At 31.3% G+C, this 24,971-nt stretch overlaps 3 protein-coding genes, 2 non-coding genes and 1 pseudogene across 5 annotated transcripts in view; 1 reads left to right on the top strand and 5 right to left on the bottom strand.

Annotated features, from left to right (window-relative positions):
* Positions 1-537, bottom strand: part of LOC126664670 (maturase K-like) — a 2,086-nt gene extending 1,549 nt beyond the window's left edge. The window contains 1 exon segment of the mRNA XM_050357177.2: positions 1-537. This exon segment is cut by the window's left edge and continues 12 nt beyond it. Within this exon segment, the coding sequence (XP_050213134.2) occupies positions 1-197 (197 nt within the window). The 5' untranslated portion in view covers positions 198-537.
* A 4,661-nt stretch (positions 538-5,198) lies between these two features.
* Positions 5,199-5,286, bottom strand: TRNAS-GCU (transfer RNA serine (anticodon GCU)). Its single transcript has one exon. It is a non-coding gene; the product is annotated as a tRNA-Ser (tRNA).
* Positions 5,287-8,245: 2,959 nt separating this feature from the next.
* Positions 8,246-10,341, bottom strand: LOC126668250 (ATP synthase subunit alpha, chloroplastic-like). The gene is made up of 2 exons (XM_056104366.1): positions 9,673-10,341; positions 8,246-9,408 (listed from the first exon to the last, which is right to left on the bottom strand). Exons 1-2 carry the CDS (start codon positions 10,339-10,341, stop codon positions 8,332-8,334), a joined length of 1,746 nt encoding a protein of 581 aa, XP_055960341.1. The 3' UTR covers positions 8,246-8,331.
* Positions 10,342-10,347: 6 nt separating this feature from the next.
* LOC126664669 (DNA-directed RNA polymerase subunit beta''-like) lies at positions 10,348-12,568 on the bottom strand. Its single transcript, XM_050357176.2, has one exon. The coding sequence runs from the start codon at positions 12,566-12,568 to the stop codon at positions 10,523-10,525; it is 2,046 nt and encodes a 681-aa protein (XP_050213133.1). The 3' UTR covers positions 10,348-10,522.
* Positions 12,569-12,649: 81 nt separating this feature from the next.
* LOC126664672 (DNA-directed RNA polymerase subunit beta-like) lies at positions 12,650-19,321 on the bottom strand (annotated as a pseudogene).
* Positions 19,322-19,927: 606 nt separating this feature from the next.
* On the top strand, positions 19,928-19,998 carry TRNAC-GCA (transfer RNA cysteine (anticodon GCA)). The gene has a single exon. It is a non-coding gene; the product is annotated as a tRNA-Cys (tRNA).
* Positions 19,999-24,971: the final 4,973 nt, after the last annotated feature.

Raw genomic sequence — 24,971 nt, 5'->3', positions numbered from 1 at the left:
TGATACATTCGAGTAATTAAACGTTTTACAATTAAGAAACTAAATTTATTGTCATAACCTGCATTTTCCAACAAAGTAGATCTATTTAAACTGTGATCGTGAGCAAATGTATAAATATACTCTCGAAAGATAAATGGATATAGAGAGTTCTTTTTTCGAGATCTATATACTTCTAAATATCTTTGATATTCCTCCATTTTTTATTTGAAATTAAATTGGATTGAAGCAAGGATAGAGGATTTTTATTGGGTTATTTAATGACACATAGTGCGATACAGTAAAAACAAAGTAGTCTAATAGAAAAGAATAGATACCTCGGAAAGAAATAGGTAAACTCATTAACGGACTCCCATCCTCCCTTTTTTCCATCTAATAGGTTTATGCTCATTATAGGATAAAAGATAAAAAAATAATTAGAAATCCTTTAATTTTTCATGCCAATCGCTCTTTTGATTTTGGAAAAGAAAAATATCTTTATCAACATACTCTTTCTTCTACACATTTATCCCCCCTTAATAGAATAGTGGGAAATGGCTAATAATTAGGACTCATTAAAAATTAAAAGAAAATCCAAAAGAGCACTAATTTTTTTTAACGTCTAATTAGATCGGATAATCATTCAAATTAAGAATGTAAGCTCGTTGCTTTTTTGTTTTCCTATAATTGGAACCGTAGGGCTCTATCCATTTATTCACTCGACCCCACCTTGAATTCATTTATTATGTTCCGCACCAAGAAATCAAATAAGGTCTGGCCTGATGCTGATGCTACAAAAATGAAATATTCTCTGAATTCTCCATTGATACGACATGCTGTTTTTTCCATTCATTCCTTTCAGTATCAGTCGTGGTCTTTCAAACTATACCTATACCGATGGTATGGATGAATCCCTTTCTTCATACAAATGCGTAAAAGATATTAGCCGCACTTAAAAGCCGAGTACTCTACCATTGAGTTAGCAACCCCTCAAAATGAACAAAAAATGAAATTCTATAGATACAACCGGAATCAAAATAAATAAAGAGATTGAAGCACATGACACAACCAAACCATTAAACTAGCATAAAATTAGCAAGAAATGAAAAAGAAAATAAAAAGAAATCAAATAAAAAAATTTCTAATCTTAATATTTTTTTCTCTGTAATATTTTCTTCTAATTATTTTCTTTTATTATTTCTATTTTTATTCGATTTTCTACTTATGTCTTTTACTTAATATTCTACTTAGATTTTAGATTTCTTTATTATACGTATAGATATAGATTTTTTTCTTTTCTATATTCTCTAAAAATAACTAAAAAAATTAAAAAGATTCTTTTATTTGAGAATTTTTGATTTTTCAATTAAACAAAACGTTTGTATGACAACCAATTTGTATCACAACCAATCTAAAAAAACCTTGAATGAAGAAAAAAGCCAAATCTATCGAACAGGAATAAATAGATCCACAGAAAAGATCCAATTACCTCAGATCGGATTATATTTCTTTGATACACTGTTGTCAATATAAATATGAATATATTGAGAAAAAAAATACACAATGACGAAAACAAAAGAATGAATTGCATTCAAATAAAAAAGATCAAATATATTTTTTATCCTTATGTTAGTATTCTATAAGTAAAAAGTCAAAATAGATAGATATAAATAATGTATAAATAGAACAAAACAAGAATTAAGGGGGATAGTAGAGAAAGGGTTATAATATAAAAAGCTATATATATATATATGAATTACCCGGCACCCTACATGTCATTAAGTAAATTGCCTTTGATTAAGGCGAGAAGCTCCGTAAAAACCTAAAATATCATGACCGTAGGTTGAGCGACTTTTTCAAGGAAATATAGAAGAGCATGAACATTTCAATAGGTTTGATTTTTTAGAGGATCATAAAAACCCACTTTGTGAAGATCTCTTCCTTCTCTTCGGGATCGAACATCAATTGCAACGATTCAATAAACGGCTCATTGGGATAGAGGTAGAACCCCCGTAGAGACGTATAAGAAGTTTTCTCCTCGTACGGTTCGAGAAAAATGATTTGAACTTCTGTATAGATTTAAAATTCTAGTGCCAAATGGATCCATAAAATCATCAAATCAATTAACCTATGATTTAAATCCTTTTCTTTTTTTTCTTTTAACAAAAAAAAATCTGCACCCTCCTAACTCAAGTTGGATAATTTTCAAATAGGTCAAATGAAACCCTTTAGGCGTTTCATTTTTCACTTATCACTTATTGAGTGATCTCTAAGACCCTTTTCTTTTTGTTTCTTATAGATAGAATGTATTTTTATTCTTCATTCTGATCTAATTATTGAGACGATTGAAAACGCTATTTACTTGTTCCGGGATCCTTTATCTTTTCCTTGAATCATTTCGAAATGGCAGCAACATACCACTTTTTTTGATTTATTTATTTCTATTTTTATTTCTATTAAAGAATCAGACTAACAATTGATCCCTGTGTGATACACTTTTTTAATCAAAACAATTTGGTTAATTCTAACAAAATTCTTGAACTTGAAATTTGCTCGAACGGAATTCTTTCTATTTCGACATTAAAAATATATTTACGAAGTTGTTCCAACTTAGTGATTAGTACTAACTCTAGATTCTTGCTCCTAAATCAATACTTTCTACTCGAGCTCCATCATGCACTATTTACATTATAACCAATAAAAAATAAAGGTTCTAGTGTATAACAGAACAAACGATGTCGGGCTAAGAGCATCTTCATTCCTAATATGCTATATTATATATATATATATATATATATATATATATAATTATATATATAATAGGATGGATGTAAGAATCCACAGTCGATCATGTCCTTCAAGGCGCACGTTGCTTTCTACCACATCGTTTTAAACGAAGTTTTACCATAACATCTTTTGAGTTTTAAACTAGTCTAGTATTAATTGATTCAATTATGAAATCATGAATAGTCATTGGTTCAACGGGCACATAGTAATCTACATTTTTAACACTTATGGGGCAATTTATGAAGAAGTGTCAGAAAGAATTCAAATGAATCCCATATTTGATTATTCTATGAATACTTTTTGATTTTCAATTTTAATTTAGAATAAGACAAATAAATAAACGGATTCACTTATCTTACATTTCTTCGAACTCCAAGGACTCATAAAAATCATTAAATTAAAAATATTTAATTAAAAAATGGCCTACCCCGGTATCAGTATTTAACTAAAATTTTGTTTTAAAGTAAAAAAGACATCTTATCATTATAAGATCAATCATTATAAAAGAAAAGAAAAAACTTAGATACAGATTCGGATCAAGGATTTAAAATAAATAAGTAAAAAAAAAATAGTCAATTTATCACAGAGACTAAAGAATTGTCACTGAAATTCATTATCTAAATTGTATGTTAAATATTCAAATTAAGATTAATTAAGGGATGACAGTTTTTTTTACATTACAAAACCGGAAAGGAAACAAGGGTATTAATAAAATATAAAATAAAATGCTAAAAAATAAGCACTTCCCCATTTTATGAGTAATTTATTTGATTTGACTTGATTCTTTCTAAAATTTGTCAGTAAAAAGTGAATAGGATATTATGAATTAATCCTGTTTCAATTGTTAGATAGATTTCGAATTATTCATTAAAGCAAAAGACAAAATATCTGAAAAATGAGATTAGTTAAATGAAACTACATATGTTTCATATGTAGTTTCTTTCTTTGTTAATGCGATTTTCATTTTAACAGGCGCAAACATTAAAATAGATCTTAATACTAATTAACTCCTATCTATTTCCCGAATTCAATTATTGGAGGATACTAAATGATAAATCAAATAAGGATCCTCTTAATATATATATATATATATATATATATATATATATATATATATATATATATATATATATATATAACTGGGACGGAAGGATTCGAACCTCCGAATAGCGGGGCCAAAACCCGTTGCCTTACCACTTGGCCACGCCCCATTTGAATTTCTATTCAATACTAATAAAAACTAATATCGATATTAGCTCGTCGTCAATTCTCACCAAATATCTAGAAAATTTATTAGTTTGTTATTCGGATTTTGCTATGTGTAGATATAGAATTTAATTTTATTTATTGATCATAATATATAATTCAATTAAGATATTGTATAAAAATACGATTTCCTATATTCTTTTTTGATTTGAAAATTGAAGGATTTTTGATTAGGTAAGTTTAATAAAGTTTATAAAGAAGAGGTTTTGGTCTACTTTTCTTTATCTTTATTTTTTATCAATTTTTATATCTTTTCTATCAATAACATATTAATAACTCAGTCAAAATAGAATTATCTTCAAGAATAAAGTATTTGTTATGCTTAATATTTTTAGTTTAATTTGTATCTGTCTTAATTCTGCCCTTTTTTCAAGCAATTTTTTCTTCACAAATTTGCCCGAAGCCTACGCCTTTTTGAATCCAATCGTAGATGTTATGCCAATAATCCCTCTACTCTTTTTTCTATTAGCTTTTGTTTGGCAAGCTGCTGTAAGTTTTCGATGAGATCTTTAATACTGTTCTAGAATAATTCATGATTTATTCGAGAAAAATATTTTAGCAATTAAATTAATAAGATCAGATAAGTCTTATAGTATAAAGTATAAGCTCTTAATTCAAATATTGAAGTTATTCTTATAAAATATAAAATAAACGTGAGAATTCTGGATCATACTCTTTTTTCTCAATAGTTAATTTTCGGTATGAAACAAAATTTTTGGCAACGAAAGACTCGACTTTTGAATTAAAAAAAATTATTTTCGATTTTTAAAAACCACTCCATGTCTTGGTGTTAAAATAGAATATGTAGTATAAAAATAGAGAATCTATTTTTTTTCCAAACCAAAAAAGATCTCGGAGATTTTATAATGCTTACTCTCAAACTCTTTGTTTACACAGTAGTGATATTCTTTATTTCTCTATTCATCTTTGGATTTTTATCTAATGATCCAGGACGTAATCCTGGATGCGAAGAATAAAAATAGAACAAAAAAGAAAAAAATTCTAAATCGAAATTATATTTATATTATATTTTATATAATATATTACAATATATAAAGGGTTTTCTTGATTTTTCAATGTTATTAGCATTTTACTATTATACATTTTTAAATATTCAATAAAGTAAAAAAGTTACCTAAATTTGAAAGAAAAAAATTCTAAGTCATCACCGGAAAGAGAGGGATTCGAACCCTCGGTACGAATAACTCGTACAACGGATTAGCAATCCGACGCTTTAGTCCACTCAGCCATCTCTCCCGATTGAAAAAGGATACTTACTATGTTACATACAAGTAAGGCTTAAAAAATAAAAAAGCCTTTATTCTTTCTTTATTTTATTACTTTACTTTCAATTTTCAGAATACTTTCAGAATTCCTTTTTATAGTTCGATTTTTTTATATGGTTTTATATGGAGCTATAAAATTTAATAGACCTGTTATTTAATATATCCTATTAATTATTCTATTGATATTCATTATTCTAATTATTAGAATATTCATTATTCTAATTATTATATTAATTTTATTGTATTAATTTAATTTAATTATATTAATTTAATTAATAATTTTTAATTAATTTTATAATTAGTTAATTTTTTAAAACAGAATAAAATATTTATATAAAAATAAAATATATTTATATAAAATATAAAAATAAAATATAAATACATATATAATATATATATAATAAATAAATATATAAAAAATAAATAAATATTATATTAAATATATAAAATATATAAAAGAAAATAATATAATATATAAATAATTTCAATAAATAATATAAGAAAAATATAAGAAATGTAAGAAAATATTCGTATATATTTAGTATATAAATTAATGGAAATTACAACTCTAAAATAAATATAGAAAACTTTCTTCCGTAATTCTTCCAATTTCATTTACATTCATTTATATATTTAAATGAAGTATTTAGATATTTTGATATAATTCAATATAGTAAGGACTTCTCACTTTTTTAAGTTTAAAGTAAAGGGCTTTTAACTTTAAAAAGACATCGCCAACTTAATATTCCAATTAACCAATCAATATATATCAATCAATATTCTAGAATATTGATTGATATAATATAAAAAATCAAATAAATAAGAATAAGACTTCTTTTTTTTATAAATTCAAAAGAAAAATGAATTAAACTAATAAAATGAATATAGAAAATATAGAATATAAATAGAATATATAAGAAATTCTAATATATAATAATATAAATGAAAAATGCTCGACGATTTTCTTACTCGACAAAAAGTGCATTTATATACAATTATCACATCGTAGCGGGTATAGTTTAGTGGTAAAAGTGTGATTCGTTCTATTAATTATATTCTAATAGTTAAGGGATCCTCGGCCCCATATTCCGATGAAAAACTTTATTTATTAAAAAGATGAAATCCTTTACCTCTTAATGCAAAATTTGAGGAAGAAAATACAGTCTCGTGATTTGTATCCAATTTTTTTAATTTCTAATTAAAAAAAATTTGGATTATCAAATTACGAAACATAATTTTTATTAATTGGATCAATCCATTCAATTGAATGAGTATGAGTAAAGCATCTATGGAAAAAGACAGAAAAAAAGTATATTTCTAATCGTAACTAAATCTTCAATTTTTTTTTTGTTTTGTATAGTTTTTATTTTTTTTATATAGTCAAATTGAAGCAAAAAAATAACTATTAAACGATGACTTTGGTTTACTATAGACATCGATATCTTTTTTTAGCTCGGTAGAAACAAACTGTTTTTCCTAAGGATTCTTTCAGATAGAAATAGAGAACGAAGTAACTAGAAAGAGTAGAAAACTGCCACTCGTCTAGAGGGATCATCTAGAAAGCGCCTTCTTTTGCATGCATTAAGACAGAAAAGCTGACATAGATGTTATGGGTCAATTTTTTTTTCGCTCACGTCTTTTAGCTGGAAATTTTTCCATATTCCATAAAGGAGCTGAATGAAACAAAAGTTTCATGTTCGGTTTTGAATTAGAGACGTTAAAATTGATGATGACTCAACGTCGACTATAACCACTAGCCTTCCAAGCTAACGATGCGGGTTCGATTCCTGCTACCCGCTCTATATCTCTACTCTCTAAAAAAAAAGAGATAATATATATATGATAATATTTTTATATAGATATAAAATATTTCTAAAAAATAAAAATTAATTAATATTTTTTCTATTTTTTAATTAATTTTTATTTAAATAATTTAATTTTCTTGAAATTTTTTAAAGAGTCGAATTTTATTCGACTTTATATACTATGATGTATTTTACTTTTTTCTATTCTATTTTTCTAGAATTATATTCTAATATATAGATATATTAAAGATATATTAGATACCTATATATATAGATTTTAATATAGATTTTAACAATCTATAATAACTCTTATAGAATAACTCTATAGTCTATAATAGTCTATATATATAGATATAGTTAGTTATTCTAATAGTTAGTTATTCTATAATAGTTAATAATTAGTTATTATAGATAGTTATTATAGAAATTCTTATCGATTTCTATTTTATATATTCTAACTATAAACTTTCTATTATTAAATTTATATTAATAATAGAAAGTTAGAGTATATAGTTCAAATTTGTTTTATTCTATAAAAAATTCTATATAAATAGAAAGTCTATGTAAATGGACTATAGATAGTGTATATAATTTATATAGTTATATAGAATATAAATTAATAAGAAATTAGAATAATGTTCGAAAAAGTAATTGTAATAAAAAAATGGAAAATTCGGCTAATCCAATAATAACTTCTAAAAATTAGAAGATTTCATTTAGAATAGTTATTTCTAAAATGAAATAATTATAAAAGAATTAATCCATCATTTACATTTTTCTATTTCATATTTAATTAAAACAAGGTAATTCCTAAAATTATCTTGTATATTCTTTTTTTCTGAACAAAAAATATGAAACAAAAAAAAAAGAAAAAAATTGGAATGGAGAAGTAGAAAGCGTCCATTGTCTAATGGATAGGACAGAGGTCTTCTAAACCTTTTGTATAGGTTCAAATCCTATTGGACGCAATTTTTTCGTATAATATACATATTTCTATTTTCTATTCTATACATATAATAGAATTTAGATATAAAGAATATGGATATAAATCTAATACTAATAGAATAGAATAATCTATATTATTCTAATATAGATTATTCTATTCTATAGTTATATAGAGAAAATATATATAGATTATATAGCGATTCTAATCGATTCTAAAATGAAATTATTTTATTTTAATAAAGATTAATTAAAAGTTCTTAATTTCTTTATACTTGTTCCTGAAGTAGAAAGCGTTCCTTCTGTTCCTGAATAGCTCTTTTCAAAAGGGTTTCTGCCTCCTCAGTGAATGTTTTGGTAGACGATATGATTTCTTGGAACTGAGGTTTATTCGTTTTTAAATAGGTACGTAACTCAACGAGAAATTTCCTTACTTGTCCAATTTCCAATGAATCAAGATAACCATTCGTTCCGGTATAAATAGTCATTATCTGTTCCTCCACCGTGAGAGGAGCTGCTTGGGATTGTTTGAGCAACTCGCGTAATCGTTGACCTCTTGCCAATTGATTCTGAGTAGCCTTATCGAGATCCGAAGCGAATTGCGCAAAGGCTTCTAATTCTGCGAATTGCGCCAATTCCAATTTTAACTTACCAGCTACTTGTTTCATAGCTTTTATTTGAGCTGCGGATCCGACTCTAGAAACGGAAATACCCACATTAATAGCAGGCCTAATTCCAGCATTAAATAGATCGGAAGATAAGAATACTTGTCCATCTGTAATGGAAATTACATTAGTAGGAATATAAGCCGAAACGTCTCCTGATTGGGTCTCGACTATTGGTAAAGCAGTCATACTTCCTTCACCTAACTGAGAACTTGATTTAGCGGCTCTTTCCAAAAGGCGTGAATGCAAATAAAAGACATCTCCTGGATAAGCTTCACGACCTGGCGGTCTTCGTAATAAAAGCGACATTTGGCGATAAGCCTGCGCTTGTTTGGAGAGATCATCATAAATAATTAAGGTGTGTCGTTGACGGTACATAAAATATTCAGCCAGAGCTGCTCCTGTATAAGGAGCGAGGTATTGTAATGTAGCCGGAGAATCCGCCGTTTCGGCTACCACAATAGTGTACTCCATTGCCCCTCTTTCCTGTAAAGTAGTCACTACCTGAGCGACAGAAGACGCTTTTTGCCCAATAGCTACATAAACACATATTACATTTTGTCGAACCAAAACAAAATACCAATTCAAATTGAATGGATTCAAAACGCCGTTACTGCATGGATCGGGATTAAAAACTCTCCCATTTTCATCCATTAAATAATATTTAAATACTCGAAAAGTCTGTTTTAAATTGTCAAGTTTCAAATATTTAGTTACTGAGATTCGATTATGAGTTATTAATATTAAATTTTTAAAATGGTAAAATAAATAAAAATTAGCAATTAAAAGGGCTGTTCCTAAAGGGCCCAACAAATTGCTAATTGGAATTATAGGGTCTCTTTTAATTTTAATTGATTCTTTTATTCCATTGCGATGTTTTACATCGTTGACGGGATCCATTCGAAAACAATTAGATGATGATAAAATTCTCAAAGATTTACATACCTTATTTCTATTCAACAACGTACTAATAGTTACTTGATTTTGTTTACGTGATTGTTGAATCCTTGTCTTGGAATAAGTGGGATAAAATGGATTAATATTGGTATTGGTGCGATTTGACCCATTATTAGAGATCGGTCCTGAACCCGATTGGCCGTTCCTTTTTCTACTGATATAGGAAATAGGGGATTTCTCTAGGTTGATTCTTAAGAAATCACGAATCAGACCATTTGTATTTACTTCAACAAAAGAAGCGCGCGCCTCTTCGATACAAGAACTTTTTTTTTCTTGGTCCCAATTCAACACTAAACAAGTACGAACTAATTGAATACTTGTGTCAGAAATTCCCCGAATTGGTTTACCATTTCCATAAAGAATATAATTGACAACTCGCAGTTTCAGATTATCCTTTTCCTGCAATAGATCCTGGCGGAAAAGTGTTTCTAAATTTATACCGTTCATTATCTCATATATGATTACTGGTCGATCCAAAATAAAATACTTTTTCCTGGTAGGTGTGATTCGTTGGATATAGATCCAATTTTTCAGTTTTTTTGATTTCTTAGAATTTGTTTTTAGTGCTCCTGGTGGTATCAAGATACCACTGTGTCGGGATATTTTATCTATCTCTCCCGGAAAATGGATATCTCCAGAAAAGATTTTAAGTTCCATTTTTTTTTCTCTCCACTCGGACCAATCCGCCCACTCGACTTCTTGTATTTAAAGCAATCGGTGTATTGACTCCAATGATACTATTGTTCCGTAACATTAGTGGAGAAGATTCGGGTAAAATATACACTTCTTCGGGAATGAAAAAAAAGCGATCTGTTTTCGTTTGGTATTTTGGCTTAAATTATTTGACTCCCCGATACTCAATCAAATCTTCTTTTTTGACGATTGAATGCACCCCTATAGTCCCATATTTAGTAATTCTCGAACTCTTTCTTCGGTATTGGGGATCGTCAAAATAAGCAAAAACGCTATTTCTACGGAGAATACCATTTAGTGGTATTTCCATTTCAATCGATATAGCCGAGTGAGTCATTAGGCCTTTCTCTTGTTCTTGGATTGATTGGAATAGGATGATGAATTTATTTCTTCGTCTCTTTGCCAATAAATCAGAATTCTCTACCAGAATAGCAGGATATATGAGATTACAATGACGATTACATAGGATTCCATTAAGTTTTGAATAATCAGGAATCCTACTTTCTTTTTTACTCGAAAAATCTGAACTAAAAAATTTGGATTTTTCTTGATCATTATTTACGGGAGGACTAGAAATATATCTTCTTTTGACAGAAAGAGAATGAACGCTCATTTGATCTTGATCCTTGTGGAGTGAAAAAGGAACTATACTGGATCTGCACGAATTTCCTGATAATATCCATAAATGGCTTGTTTTTGGTAAGAGATGGACATTACTATATGTAAATTCGGGCGCATGATATACATCAACACTCCAGTGCATTTCGCCTTCTGAATCGGAATAAATATGTTTTCGAACCTTCTCTTTAAAATTCAAAGTGTATGTTCCCGCCCGAATTTCAGCAATAACTTGTTCTGATTCTATATATTGATTGTTTTGAACTAAAAGGAGACTCTTTGGTGGAATAGTCACGTTATGTAGAATATCGTGACTCTCAATAGTTACATACAAGTCTATAGAACATAGAAAGGCATGATGCCCATGACGTGTACGTATCGGATGAACCAGATCCTCATTAAATTTGATTTTTCCATTAGAGGGAGCTCGAACATGTTCTGCAGTACCCCCTGTAAATACTCCACCGGTATGAAATGTTCTTAATGTTAGTTGAGTACCTGGCTCTCCAATGGATTGACCTGCAATAATACCTATGGCTTCCCCCAATTCCAATAGATCGCCATGAGTAGGACTCCGACCATAACATAATCGACAGATCCAAGACGTACTCCTACAAGTAAAGGGAGTTCGAATAGATATTGTTTGTGTTCGAAAGGTTATGAATCGATTGGCAAGCCCAATCCCAATATCTTGATTTCGAATGGCAATGCATCGTAGGCCCATATATATACTATCCGCTAATACACGACCAATTAATGTTTGAATAAAAATTCTTTCCGACATCATCCCATTTCGGGGACTCACAGAGATCCCGCGGGTGGTACCACAATCGGTTCTACGTACAACAATGTGTTGAACTACTTCAACAAGTCGACGCGTAAGATATCCAGCATCTGATGTTCGTACAGCAGTATCGACAACCCCTTTTCGGGCTCCGTAGCAAGAAATAATATATTCTGTTAAAGAGAGTCCTTCGCGTAAATTGCTTTGAATAGGTAAATCAATCATTTGTCCTTGTTGATCCGACATTAATCCTCTCATACCTACTAATTGGTGTACTTGAGATGCATTTCTCCTAGCTCCCGAAAAAGACATTATATGGACTGGATTAAAGGGTTCCGTCATCGTAAAATTAAGATTCATTTCTTGTCGCAAATATTCACTTGTAGCATACCATATCTCAATAGATTGGCGTAATTTTTCTACCGCGTGTACATTTCCATAATGATAGTGTTTTTCCAAAATCAAACTTTGTTGTTCAGCATCTTGAACTAGCCATCCTTTAGAAGGTATTGTTAAAAGATCATCAATTCCTAATGAAATGGATGTAGCAGTGGCTTGCTGGAAACCTAGAGTCTTTACTTGATCCAGAATGTGTGATGTATATGCCATTCCAAAATGATCTATTAATCGGCTAATAAGTCGTTTAATGGCAGTTCCATCTATCACTTTATTGTGAAAGACCAGATTGGCCCGATTGGCCATAAGTACCTCCATATTCCGTTGAGTAGAGTTCGACAATGGATTTGAGTCAATGATTGGAAACTTCCTTTTCTCGATTTTGATTTGCATAGAAATGAAATTCAGGAACTATGGTCCTAGCTGAACCGAAAAGATTGAAATTCATGCCAATGTCATAGAATGACTTAGCTTAGATCCCTATGATTAGATACCATCTGAGCCGGCTTGGCAAAACCCTTGTATAGCTTCTTCAATTTCTCGATAAAGAGAAATATGACCAACAGTAGTTCGAATGAATATACAAAGAATTTCTTTTTTTATATTTCTTACTATTAGATAGTGTTCATAAATCTCATGATAGGTACCCAAAGATTCATAGTGAACTTCGGTAGGAGCTTCTCTTGAAGCAATAGCGCGTTGATCTAGTTGCCACCGGAGCCACAAAGGACTATCTAAATGGATTCTTTTCTGCCGATAAGCACCAATTGCATTATAGGAATTAGCAAAAAGCGATTCTTTCATATATTGATCGTTATTATCGTCAATTCTTTCATTTTGATAATTTTTGTGATTACGTGGATTATACCTATTTGCACAAATACCTCGATGATTCTCGCTTGTTAATACATAGAGACCTATAAGCATATCTTGGGTTGGTACGGAAATGGGATCTCCAATAGCTGGAGATAAGAGATTCATATGAGAAAACATAAGTAAACGAGCCTCCGCTTGAGCCTCCAACGATAAAGGTACATGAATGGCCATTTGATCCCCATCAAAGTCTGCATTTAATCCCTTACAAACTAATGGATGTAAACAAATAGCACGACCTTCCACTAAAATGGGTTGGAATGCCTGTATGCCTAATCTATGCAAAGTAGGCGCTCTATTCAGTAATACCGGATGCCCCTGCATAACTTCTTGAAGTATTTCCCATACAATTGGCTCTTTTTCTCGAATTTTACTCTTAGCAACTCCTATGTTCGAAGCAAGATGTTGTCTAATTAGACCAAGAATTACAAATATCTGGAAAAGCTCTATTGCTATTTCGCGAGGCAATCCACATCGATGTAATGAGAGTGAGGGGCCTACGACAATGACAGAACGCCCCGAATAATCGACTCGTTTTCCAAGCATAGTCTCATGAAATCTTCCTTCTTTGCCTTCAATTACATCCGAAAAGGACTTGTAAACCTTATTATGACCGTCTCTCATTGGTTGTCCGCGGATTCCATTATCAAGAAGTGTATCCACGGCTTCTTGTACCAATTTTTCCTGACACATTACTAATTCCCCTGGCGTAGATCTACTTGTTGTTAATAGATCAATAAGAGTATTGTTCCGATAGATAACTCTTCTATAGAGTTCATTAATATCTGAACTCATTAGTTTACCACCATCTATCTGAATGATCGGTCTCAACTCGGGGGAAAGAACTGGTAATAGACATAAAACCATCCATTCTGGTTCTATATTTGTTCGAACAAAATGCTTAGCTAATTCCACGCGTCTAACCAAAAACTCCTTTCTTCTTCCAACTTTTCGATCTTCCCATTCATTCCCCGTAGGCCCTTCTTCCCCTAATTCTTTCCATTCTACTGATGAATAATTTATAATAATTCGCAAATCTAGATCGGCTAATTGTTCTCGGATAGCACCAGCTCCTGTAGAAATTTCGCGATTTCTAAATGTATCGAAACCTTGAGCAGTAAAAAAAAGTGGAATACTGTATTTCCAGGATTGGATTTCATATTCGAGTGAACCACGTAATCGTAAAAAAGTAGGTTTTTTAGCTATGGGCCTAGCAAAAGAAAAATTGGGATAGGATCCTATACTCCTATACTATAAGGTCTCCCCCTTCAAAATCGGACGTGAAAGTTTCCTCTCATCCGGCTCAAGTAATTATACCAAATAGAAATCGAAAGAAAGGGTTCCTGCTTTCCAATTTCAAAATCGATAAAAAAAAGAGCTACTCCTTACTCAAGTTCCCACTGAATTGAATAATGAATAGCAAACAAGCTCTCATTAATTCATTCTTCCATTTTTTTTTTTTTTAGAATTTATGAATTCTTTATTCAATTATCACAACTTATTCAATTTTCACAATTACGACCTAAATGAAATGTGAAATTCTTGAGTAGTCTACTTCCTTTCGAACGAGAAATTTCTAGTATCCTAAAATTCATATCAATTCATATCATAAGTGATTTATTTGTCTATGTCTCTTTCTATTCGATCTCTTAGGTCCTGAACTCACCTCGATGGTTATGCCACGATGCTATTAAGACCTATATGCGATGTATAGACTCCCGTAACCATGACATAGTTGATTACTTGAGTATAAACATAGTTTCTTTCTATTTTTAAAAAGAAAAAAAGAAAGAAGTCGGTTTTCACGAGGTACAACTAGGAATTCCTATTTATTTGTTACTGCAGCGACCATAGACCAATTCCTCTTTTATTAGGGAGTATTGAATACACCCATAATTCTGAGCTTCATATTACTCCTCTCAAGAGACATGTCAGATCCAGGACATCCCATTTCTTTTGGGATGACAGTTTTTCTTTCATTCCAAAACTGTAAAATCAGAATTTCGATCAAATCACACATCGCAATATACTAGACCTTCTAATTCTTTAAGAGGTTTATCTAAAAGATTTGCAATATAACTAGGAAGACGTTTCAAATACCATACATGAGTTACTGGGCATGCCAGTTTGATGTAGCCCATTTGATATCTTCGTATCCGAGAATCAACAAACTCGACTCCGCATTGTTCATAAAATTTTGGGTCTTCATTTTCATTTCTGATTACTCGATAATTTCCACAAGTACAAATTCCACTTTTTATAGGCCCAAAAATTCTTTCACAAAACAATCCATCTTTTTTAGGTTTATTGGTTTTGTAATGAAAAGTATAAGGTTTTGTCACTTCTCCAACAACCTCTCCATTAGGTAGGATTTTATTGGCCCAAGCACTTATTTGTTGAGGCGAAACTGATCCAATTCGGAGTTGTTGATGTTTATACCGATCAATCATAGAAGAAAAATTCTGATTCATTCTGATTAAGCTTCCTTCCTATTAGTCTGGAAGTTGTTCTCAGATACAAGGAAATTATTCAGTTCCAGAGACAAAGATTGTAGTTCTCGAACGAGTAATCGAAAAGATTCCGGAGGATCTTCAGGTTTAGGTATTGTTCCTCCAATGATTGTAGTACCAAGCACTTCTTGGCGAGCTCTAATATGATCCGATTTATAAGTAAGCATTTCTTGTAAAATATGAGAAACACCAAATCCTTCTAGAGCCCAAACCTCCATTTCTCCGACTCGTTGCCCCCCTCGCTTGGCCCTTCCTCTAAGTGGTTGTTGGGTAACAAGTGCATAATGTCCACTGGAACGTCCATGTATTTTATCATCAACTTGATGAATTAATTTCAAGATATAAGGCTTTCCTATTATAACAGGCTGCTCAAAAAGGTCCCCCGTTCTTCCATCAAATATTCTACTTTTTCCCGGATACTCGGGTTCAAATATCCATGGATTTGCTGTTTGCTTACTAGCTTCATATAATTCAGAAAATACTAGTTTTCTCGAAGCCTCTTGTTCATATCTCTCATCAAAGGGTGCTATTCGATAATGTCTATCTAGCAGACCTCCCGCTAACCCGAGTGAGCATTCAAATATCTGTCCTGCATTCATTCGTGAAGGTACTCCTAATGGGTTGAAGACCATATCAACAGGTCTTCCATCTTGCAAATAAGGCATATCTTATCTAGGTAAAATTTTTGAAATGATGCCTTTATTTCCATGCCTTCCGGCGACTTTATCACCCACTTTGATTTCACGTTTCTGTAAAATATATACACGAATCATTTCCGGATTATAACTGGAACTCTCCTTTTTCTGGACCCACCTCACATCAATAACTCGCCCCTTACCACCTATAGGTAGTTTTAGACAAGTTTCCTTTGAAGTAGATACCTGAATTCTAAGTATGGCTCTTAATAATCGATCTTCGGGAGCATACGACGATTCTTTCGCCATTTGAGGCGTTAATTTACCTACTAAAATATTGCCCGCTTCTACCCAAGATCCTAGCATCACAATTCCGTTTTTATCTAAATTTCGGAGTAAATGGGCTTCTAGACGTGGTATTTCATTAGTGATCCTTTCGGGTCCTTGGCTTGTCACATGAGTCTGAATTTCATATTGCCGTATGTGAAACGAAGTATAAATATCTTCATATACCAGACGTTCACTAATGAGTACCGCATCCTCAAAATTGTAACCTTCCCATGGCATATAAGCCACTAATATGTGTTTGCCCAAGGCGAGTTCACCACCAACTGTAGCGGCACCATCCGCTAAAACTTGTCCCTTTTTAATGCATTTACCCCGCTGAACCTGAGTTTTTTGATGCATACAAGTATTTTTGTTGGAACGTTGATACAGAACTAATGGAATGCATAAAGTATTTCCATTGCCCGATAAAATGATCTTATCAATATCAGTATAAATTATCTTTCCTTCGTGTTCGGCTATAGCAGGAACCCCCGAATCTAGAGCCACTTGGCGTTCCAATCCAGTTCCAACAATGCATTTTTCGGACTGAAAAAGTGGAACTGTTTGACGTTGCATATTAGAACTCATTAAAGCCCGATTCGCATCATTATGCTCAATAAAAGGAATGAGGGAAGCTCCAATAGAAAAATATTGTAAGGGAAAAATACTTCGAAGATGTACTTGTTCCCATGCAATAGTCAGGAATTCTTGACGATATCGAGCTGGAGCAGCCTGTTCTTCCTGAACACCCCGATTTAGCGCCAAAGAATTTCCTGCCGCTACCATATGGTATTCCTCTCTATTTGGTGATAAATAAAGCATACGTACTTTTTTGAATCCCTCAGAGATTACATAAAATGGGCTTTCTAAAGACCCCCAATGACCAATCTTGGCATGAATTGCTAAAGATCCAATAAGTCCAACATTGATTCCTTCAGATGTGTCAATTGGGCAAATGCGCCCGTAGTGACTAGGGTGTATATCTCGTATCCGAAAACTAGCAGTTCGCCCTGTCAATCCTCCGGGACCCAAATAACTCAATTTTCTCCCATGAACTATTTGTGTCAATGGATTAGTTCGATCCAAAACTTGAGACAGTGGGTGTAATCCGAAAAAAGATTCATAAGTGGTTGTTAATGGAGTTGAAGTTACCAAATTTTGAGGGGTTGGTATCAATTTATGCCTAATTGCTCCACATAGAGTCCCTCTAACCGCATTTTCTAAACGAATCAGAGCCAATCCGAATTGATCTTGTAAAAGATCCGCTACAGAACGAATACGTTTATTTTTTAAATGATTCATATCGTCAAGCGTACCCATTCCAAATTTCATTCCAATCAAATGATCCGCAGCAGCCAATATATCTCGCGGTAACAAAAATATATTGTTATGAGGTATATCAAGATTCAGTCTCCGGTTCATATTTAATCGACCAATCCTCCCTAATTCACATCTTTGTTGAAATTTTGTTTTTTTGTAATTCCTTGCATAAGGATTCAGAAAATACTGGATCTCCACCTACACAAGTAAATTGTTGATAAAACTCCAAAATGGCATTTTCCTTTGACCCAATTTTTTTTTTCTTTATCATTCAGGAAAGATAAGAAAATCTCAGGGTAGCACACATTCTCTAAAATTTCTCTTAGATTCAAACCCATAGCGGATGATAGAACTAGAATAGATATTTTCTATTTCCTACTCACACGAGCCCATATTCTTGCTTTTCTATCAATTTCTAATTCTAATCGCCCCCCCCCCCCCCAATCTGATATTATGGTGCCGGTATAGACCGAAATTCCGTTATGATCCAATTCTGACCGGTAATAGATACCGGGACTTTGCAATATTTGATTGATCACAATTCTGTATATTCCATTTATTATAAAAGTTCCCAGGGAATTCATTAGAGGAATGTTTCCAATAAAAATTGTTTGTTCTTGCATATCCCTACTCGTTTTCCAAATTAATCCCGCGGATACATATAATTCAGAAAAATATGTAAGTGATTCATATACAGCGTCTCTTTCTTTTATCAACGGTTCTACTAATTGATATGTTTCTACAAATAATTGAAATTCAATTTCTTGATCTGTATCTTCCATTTTTGGAAACTTATGAAGTTCTTCTGTTAAGCCCTGATCAATGAACCTACAAAATCCTTCAAATTGTATCTGATTAAATCCAGGTATTTTAGACACTCCCTCATTTGCATCCCCGAGCATTTTGAATTTCCTGTTTATTATTTATTAAAAAAATCCCATTATTTTATTGGATCGTTCTTCATTCCAATTAGATGGATCGATCTAGGAACGATGGACTTTATATTCTGTTTACAGAATCACATAAAATTTTATCTAACTCCATAGATATGAAATCTATGAAATACGTATGAACGGAGGAATAGAATAAAGAGACGTTTATACTCAAATTCGAATTTGCAACAGATAAAACTGGAAAGGAATTGAGAAATTCCACTTACCTTAGACTTATAAAAATTTATATAGAATAGCAAAAAAAAAAAATGATTTCATTTCTACCATTATTATGATATTACATATTCTAATACGCCTGGATACCAATAAAATACAGGATTTCATCTTTCGATGAGAAAAAGAACCAATAATCCGAATCAAGTGGATTTTTTTATTTTTTTAGCACTTAGTTTTGTCACGCGGATTTAATTGTTTAGTTCAACAAAATTCGCATAAACATAGAAGATTTTGTTTATATTTTTTTTTATTTAAGCGAGTTCATATAATACGATTGAAGTGCATAAGATAAAACAAACATAATAAGGCTTATTAAACATACATAAAATATACGGGGACATAACTAGCCCATAACTATAGCTATTTATATATATGTCTCTCTTTTTACTGCAGTTCTATTTTGGACAGCACATGTCATGCTCTATTAAAATTTTTATTCCATTTTCATTGAATCAAAATTTTCTTATAGGAATCATAGACAGATAAGATAGATATCTGCAGAAAATTTTCTATTCTAGGGTTTACATATACTCATAATTGTTGTTATAATTGAAACTGAGAAGAATTTTTTTTTATTGAAAAGAATCAATATGGATTGATTACGTATCCATTTTGATTTTTTTATATCATTAAGATTAGAGAAATACAATTTTAGATTCAAATCGAAGAATCGTTCATGACATGAATTCACAGTAAATAGTTAACGGTTCCACTTTGTACTTAATTTTGGAGTTTGTGACTAAAAATTGACTTTTCATTTCAATAGCAATATATAATAGAAAAATTTAGATAGTATGTGTTTTGAGATACTATACAAAATTAATTGAAAAGATAGATCCAATCAAAAAAAAAGAAGGATTTTTTTTAGGAATTTAGAAAAAAAAGGGGGGTTTGTCTATTTTATGTTTATGTTGCACTGGCGGCATGGCCGAGTGGTAAGGCGGGGGACTGCAAATCCTTTTTCCCCAGTTCAAATCCGGGTGTCGCCTGATTAACAAAAGACGCAAAATATCTTATTCGTTTTTCTTTTGCTGATATAACTTATCAAATTTGTTCCCAATGGAATACGCGGAGGAAAAGACTTCTTGATACTTCCAAAGGTATTGCTGGCTATTTTGTTTGTACTTAAATTTCTACTAAATTTTTTTCGATTCTAGTAGCAATCTTATAAGAATAAGATAAGAACTTCTTTGAATTAATTGGATTTTTTTCATCAATATTCAATATATTGAACATAATCTTTTTTTTTTGTTTTGACTCTGTTCCAACAATTCTCCTATTATTATATTAGTGAACAATAATGGAAAAATTCCTTCATATTCATAGAGGACATAATTTACATGGATATAATAAGCCTTTCTTGGGCTGCTTTAATGGGAGTCTTTACATTTTTCCTTTCACTCGTAGTATGGGGAAGAAGTGGACTTTAGAGGTATTAATTGAGTTGAGAAATCAAACTCTATCAATTTTTTTATAAACCGTTCTGACAATATTTATTTTTGAATTTATTAATTAGCAATTGAATTATTTAATTCAATTGCTAATTTATTCCAAATTTAGCAATTGAATTAAAAATATCTTCATATCCCCATTTTCAAATGATATTGGATTCGAGTGAAGTAATGTATTCGATGAATAATATATGAAGAATACCTTTTCTTTTTTATTAATTAAAATAGGATTAATTAATCATATTTTAATCATAATCAAACAAATATTTCAATAATTCTCGTGTTCCTATTTCGAAACTAAAAGGAATATAAATGATAGGAAATTGATTCCAGCCCAATTCTTCCTAAATTCTCTATTTCGATAAACAAGTTCTTACTAGAATTCTATATGAAGAATGAGGAAGAACAGAACCCCCTTCTTTTTTTTGTTTGCCCTTTTCTATGAGAAATGAAAGCAGTTCTTTTATTAATTATTTATTAATTATTAAAAGTGATTAAATTAAGTGAATTTTCTATGGGAAATAAGAGAAACATAGTGGTTCTCCAATGAGATACTACGCATACTAAGAGATTTTCGTGCTTAGTGCTTAGTTTAGTATTTGTTTTATTATTTTAGATTTAGAGAAATTTGATTTATGCTATACCTTATTGATTTGACTCATTTCCTATTATGATTCAAAGGTTAAAAATCGGCAGGGTTTACTAATCCTTTTCGTTGAAATTGAAAATCGTTTTTTATAGAATTCCTTTTCATTGATTTTATTGTTTTGAGACATGTCGGGGTTCATATTGAAAATAATAATAGATCTAGGAATTAGAATCCTAAAAGTAAGAGTAAGAGTTTCCTTTCGACTATTTCAGATTAATTGGAATCGACACAAATCAATATAGATGAAGAAATCGAATTGAGACGTTATGTACATTGCATATGGATAACTGATATCCAGACATATGAATCTGAGATAATATTATTATAGATTTATCTATATTAAGTCGATTCAGACTATATTTTTATATAGTACAACTGTATATACTAGAAAAAACGGATAATATGATAGAAAGAAATATATTTCTTTCTATCATACTATCGGATCTAGAATACTGCTAATTTCATCTAAGACTCAAAATAGGAATCCTTTTCATTTGTTTTCTTCAATCATTGATAAGAACCAAGAAGTAAAATGAAGTCAAGTTTCATTCAAATTAATCACTTTGACTAACCGTTTTTAAGTAAATTATAAGTAAAAAGGCAGTAGGAACTAGAATGAACAGGGCAGTCGCAATAAGCGCAAGAATATTTACTTCCATAATCTAAAATCTAATCGTTTTATTTTTATTTATTTCGTAATAACTCGAGATTTCATCCCATAGAGATAATAAATCTTTCGCCTTAAATAAAATTCAATGGGATGAATTCCATCTCGATGATATTGAGTCTGATCAATATCATGAATAACAATATCGGAGTTATCAAATCGATTCATCGTCGAGAATTGAATAGTATAACATAGAAAGATCGTTTATCCATATCGAATTCAAAAATGGATTGGATTCTTGATTCAATTGATAATTTTTTCCATTACTTTACTTTTTTTATTTGATTTTTATTTTATTAATATTCTCTTTCCTTGCTAATGGAAAGTATAGAATATATTAAAAAAAACTTCAATGCGCAATTTGAATTTTAATGAGATAGATTGTTTCAAATTCAAATTTGTAATTGAGATTGCGCAAAATCGAAGCAAAAAAAAAGAGACTTTTCATACTTAAAGGATTCTATTAAAACAATTTGTATTTATTTTGTATGGTACATACAAATAAATACAAATTCTATTTGTGTATGCGTTACCGGAAAAGATATGGTACTCGATTCGATTTCATTATTCATTATATGGGTTGGGAATAATCAAAAAACCCAAACTCAGTATAAGTATAGTATCTTTTGGAATCTTCAATATAATGCTACCAATAATTGCACTAATCCACATATATGTCTATCAACCAGTACTAGTTAAAAAAAGGAAAATTCCCATATTTGTATTAACTTTGATGAGAAATGTAAAACGAAAATAAAGAAAAAGAATAAGAAAGATCCCCCTGGAAATGAAATTAGGTTATTTGTCCCCCTTTTGCAGAAAAGGAAAAGATGCATTGATGTATTTTTTATTAGATTATTGGATTTTTATCTGTCGGGACTCACGGGGCTCGAACCCGCAGCTTCCGCTGTAATATCCCGTGTTTTTATGACTCGATTCGAAGGTTGTATGACCGTTTAATGTTCGGTTTAGGTTGAACACTAATTGTGTTCTCACTTCGGTTTGTGCATGTGTTTTGGTGTTGGTTTGGTTCACACTTGTGTGTGTGTTTGACGGATCGTATCGTAGCTTTCGGGACGTGTTCACACACATTTTAAGTCGGTTTTGAGGCTTTGACTGGACCTAGGACCGGACCTACTGAGCAAACGCGGTTTGGAGGTCCGGTTTGCTCAATTTTGCTGAGCAGAAGGTAAACCGGTTCTCTGACCGGTTCTGCCCAGTAGAACCGGCCAGTGAACCGGTTCACTACGGGAAGGCTTATAAAAGCCCGTTTCTGAAACCTAATCAGCCCCCACTTTTTCCTAAAACCCTAAACACGATTCTAATTCATTCCCAACTGATTTCCTACCTTTCCTTGGTGATTTAGACATTCAGTAAGTGTTCTAAACCTATCCCTTGTCGTTTAATTCATTGATTTCTTTGTCCCATCGATTTGGATTAATTAGTTATGGTGTTTGATTGATTGTAGGTTTGTTCTAATCAAATATTTTCTGAATTTTCTATATTGAATCGTTCTTAATCTGTTCCAAGAGGTTAGTGGCTCTAATCCATTGTTTAAATGTGTAGAGATTGCTAAATGATTGTATGAATCCATACCTAGGGTGTTTGGCTTGTTAATTTCTGTTTGGTTGCAATATAAAAATCTGTATATAATGATTAGTGTTGCGATTGGCTTGTTCTTGTCAATTGTACTTTGGGTGGATTGATTTGGTTGAGTTAATTGGAGGATTAATACATTGGGAAATATTTTGAATTGAAATTCTGGAAATCCACTATAGGATGATTATAGGTTGTTAGTTAACAACTAATTCTTTGGGGGGTTTGTGATACATTGGCTAAGGTTAAATCATAGGCTAATTAACGTTTTACAAAGATTAAATCACTGTTTTGAAATGACTTATTTTCTGGATATTACTTTAACATTGATTATTAGTAATTGTAGTGCTACTTTGGGGGAGATTGGATTTAAATGGCTTACCAACATTTTGGCCAAATGTTTAAGGCATATTTAAGATGGTTTTTGGTAAATATAAGAGGCTGAAAACTATGTTTTAAAAGTGGTTTAAACATATTAAAAGGATGTTAGCCTTATTCTAGATTGTGGTTAACATGGGTTAAGTAATTGATTAAAGGCATGTAAGGAGTAAGATGGTCGTATTATGTTTAGCTAAGTTATTTTAGTTTCAAGTTGATACTTGAAATATGTTGAATCTTATTGATTCTATTTAAGGTTTTATATTCAAGTGTACCTTGGGTGTTACTTGTCAAGTGTTGGCAAGCTTATTTGGCTAAATTATGTTTTGGAATTATTAAGTTAAGGTATGAGTTCTTATTAAAATAACTTTGGTTTCATTTAAGGTTTGATTTAAGACTTTGGTTTTAACTTTGGTTTATGTATGAGTCGGGTTAGACGTGGTCTCCCGACATGTGATGTTGAGCTATACTGCAGTTAAGGCAAACACACTACTTTGGGAAATCTTTCGATTTTAAATAAAGTATTTAAGTTATGAAAGGACTTTGGTTTTGTTTCAAAGATAAGAACTCACCTAATTTAATTTGCCTAACTTTGTTATTTGGTTTGAATGAAATATTTTGGATATACATTGGTTGTACTTGGTCACCTTGGTTGATTCTTTGGTTGTGTTCGAGATGCTAGTCCTATGTGGTGTCTAGTATTCTTAGAGTTAGGGCTTGTTCAAATTTTAACTCGTATAATGTTTTAGACCCGTCGACTGCTCGTGCTTTGGAGTCTACGCAGGGTTAGCTGTTTGCCAAGATTCACGTGGATAAGCAAGCAGTGAGTTTGTAGTGCTATTTACCGCTTTATTAAGTACCGCATTTTATTTTAGTATTATAAATGTTTTTGAACTGTTTTAAGCGATTATGGATCTGGATTGAAACGAGCTACTCGATAGGCTTGTATCGAGACTGTGTGCACCGGTATATACTCTGGGATCGGCAGACTGTGGTCTTGCTTACGCTGGTAATTTGACGAGGATTAGTCTCGTCCACTCTGGGTTTATTTTTCAGTATGCTATGTCATACTTACGCTGGGATCATTTCAATACTGTTATTCCATAATCATACTATATTAGTATAAACTGTTTTGATTTAAGGGTTTTAAACTTAATAAATGTAAATAGTATTGCGAACTCATCTCAGTATATCTGACCCCGTTGTTTTCCCAAATTTTCC

Source organism: Mercurialis annua, linkage group LG1-X (genome assembly GCF_937616625.2).
Source record: "Mercurialis annua linkage group LG1-X, ddMerAnnu1.2, whole genome shotgun sequence".
NCBI classification, from domain to species: domain Eukaryota; kingdom Viridiplantae; phylum Streptophyta; class Magnoliopsida; order Malpighiales; family Euphorbiaceae; genus Mercurialis; species Mercurialis annua.
This window is presented reverse-complemented; position numbering and strand designations above follow the sequence as displayed.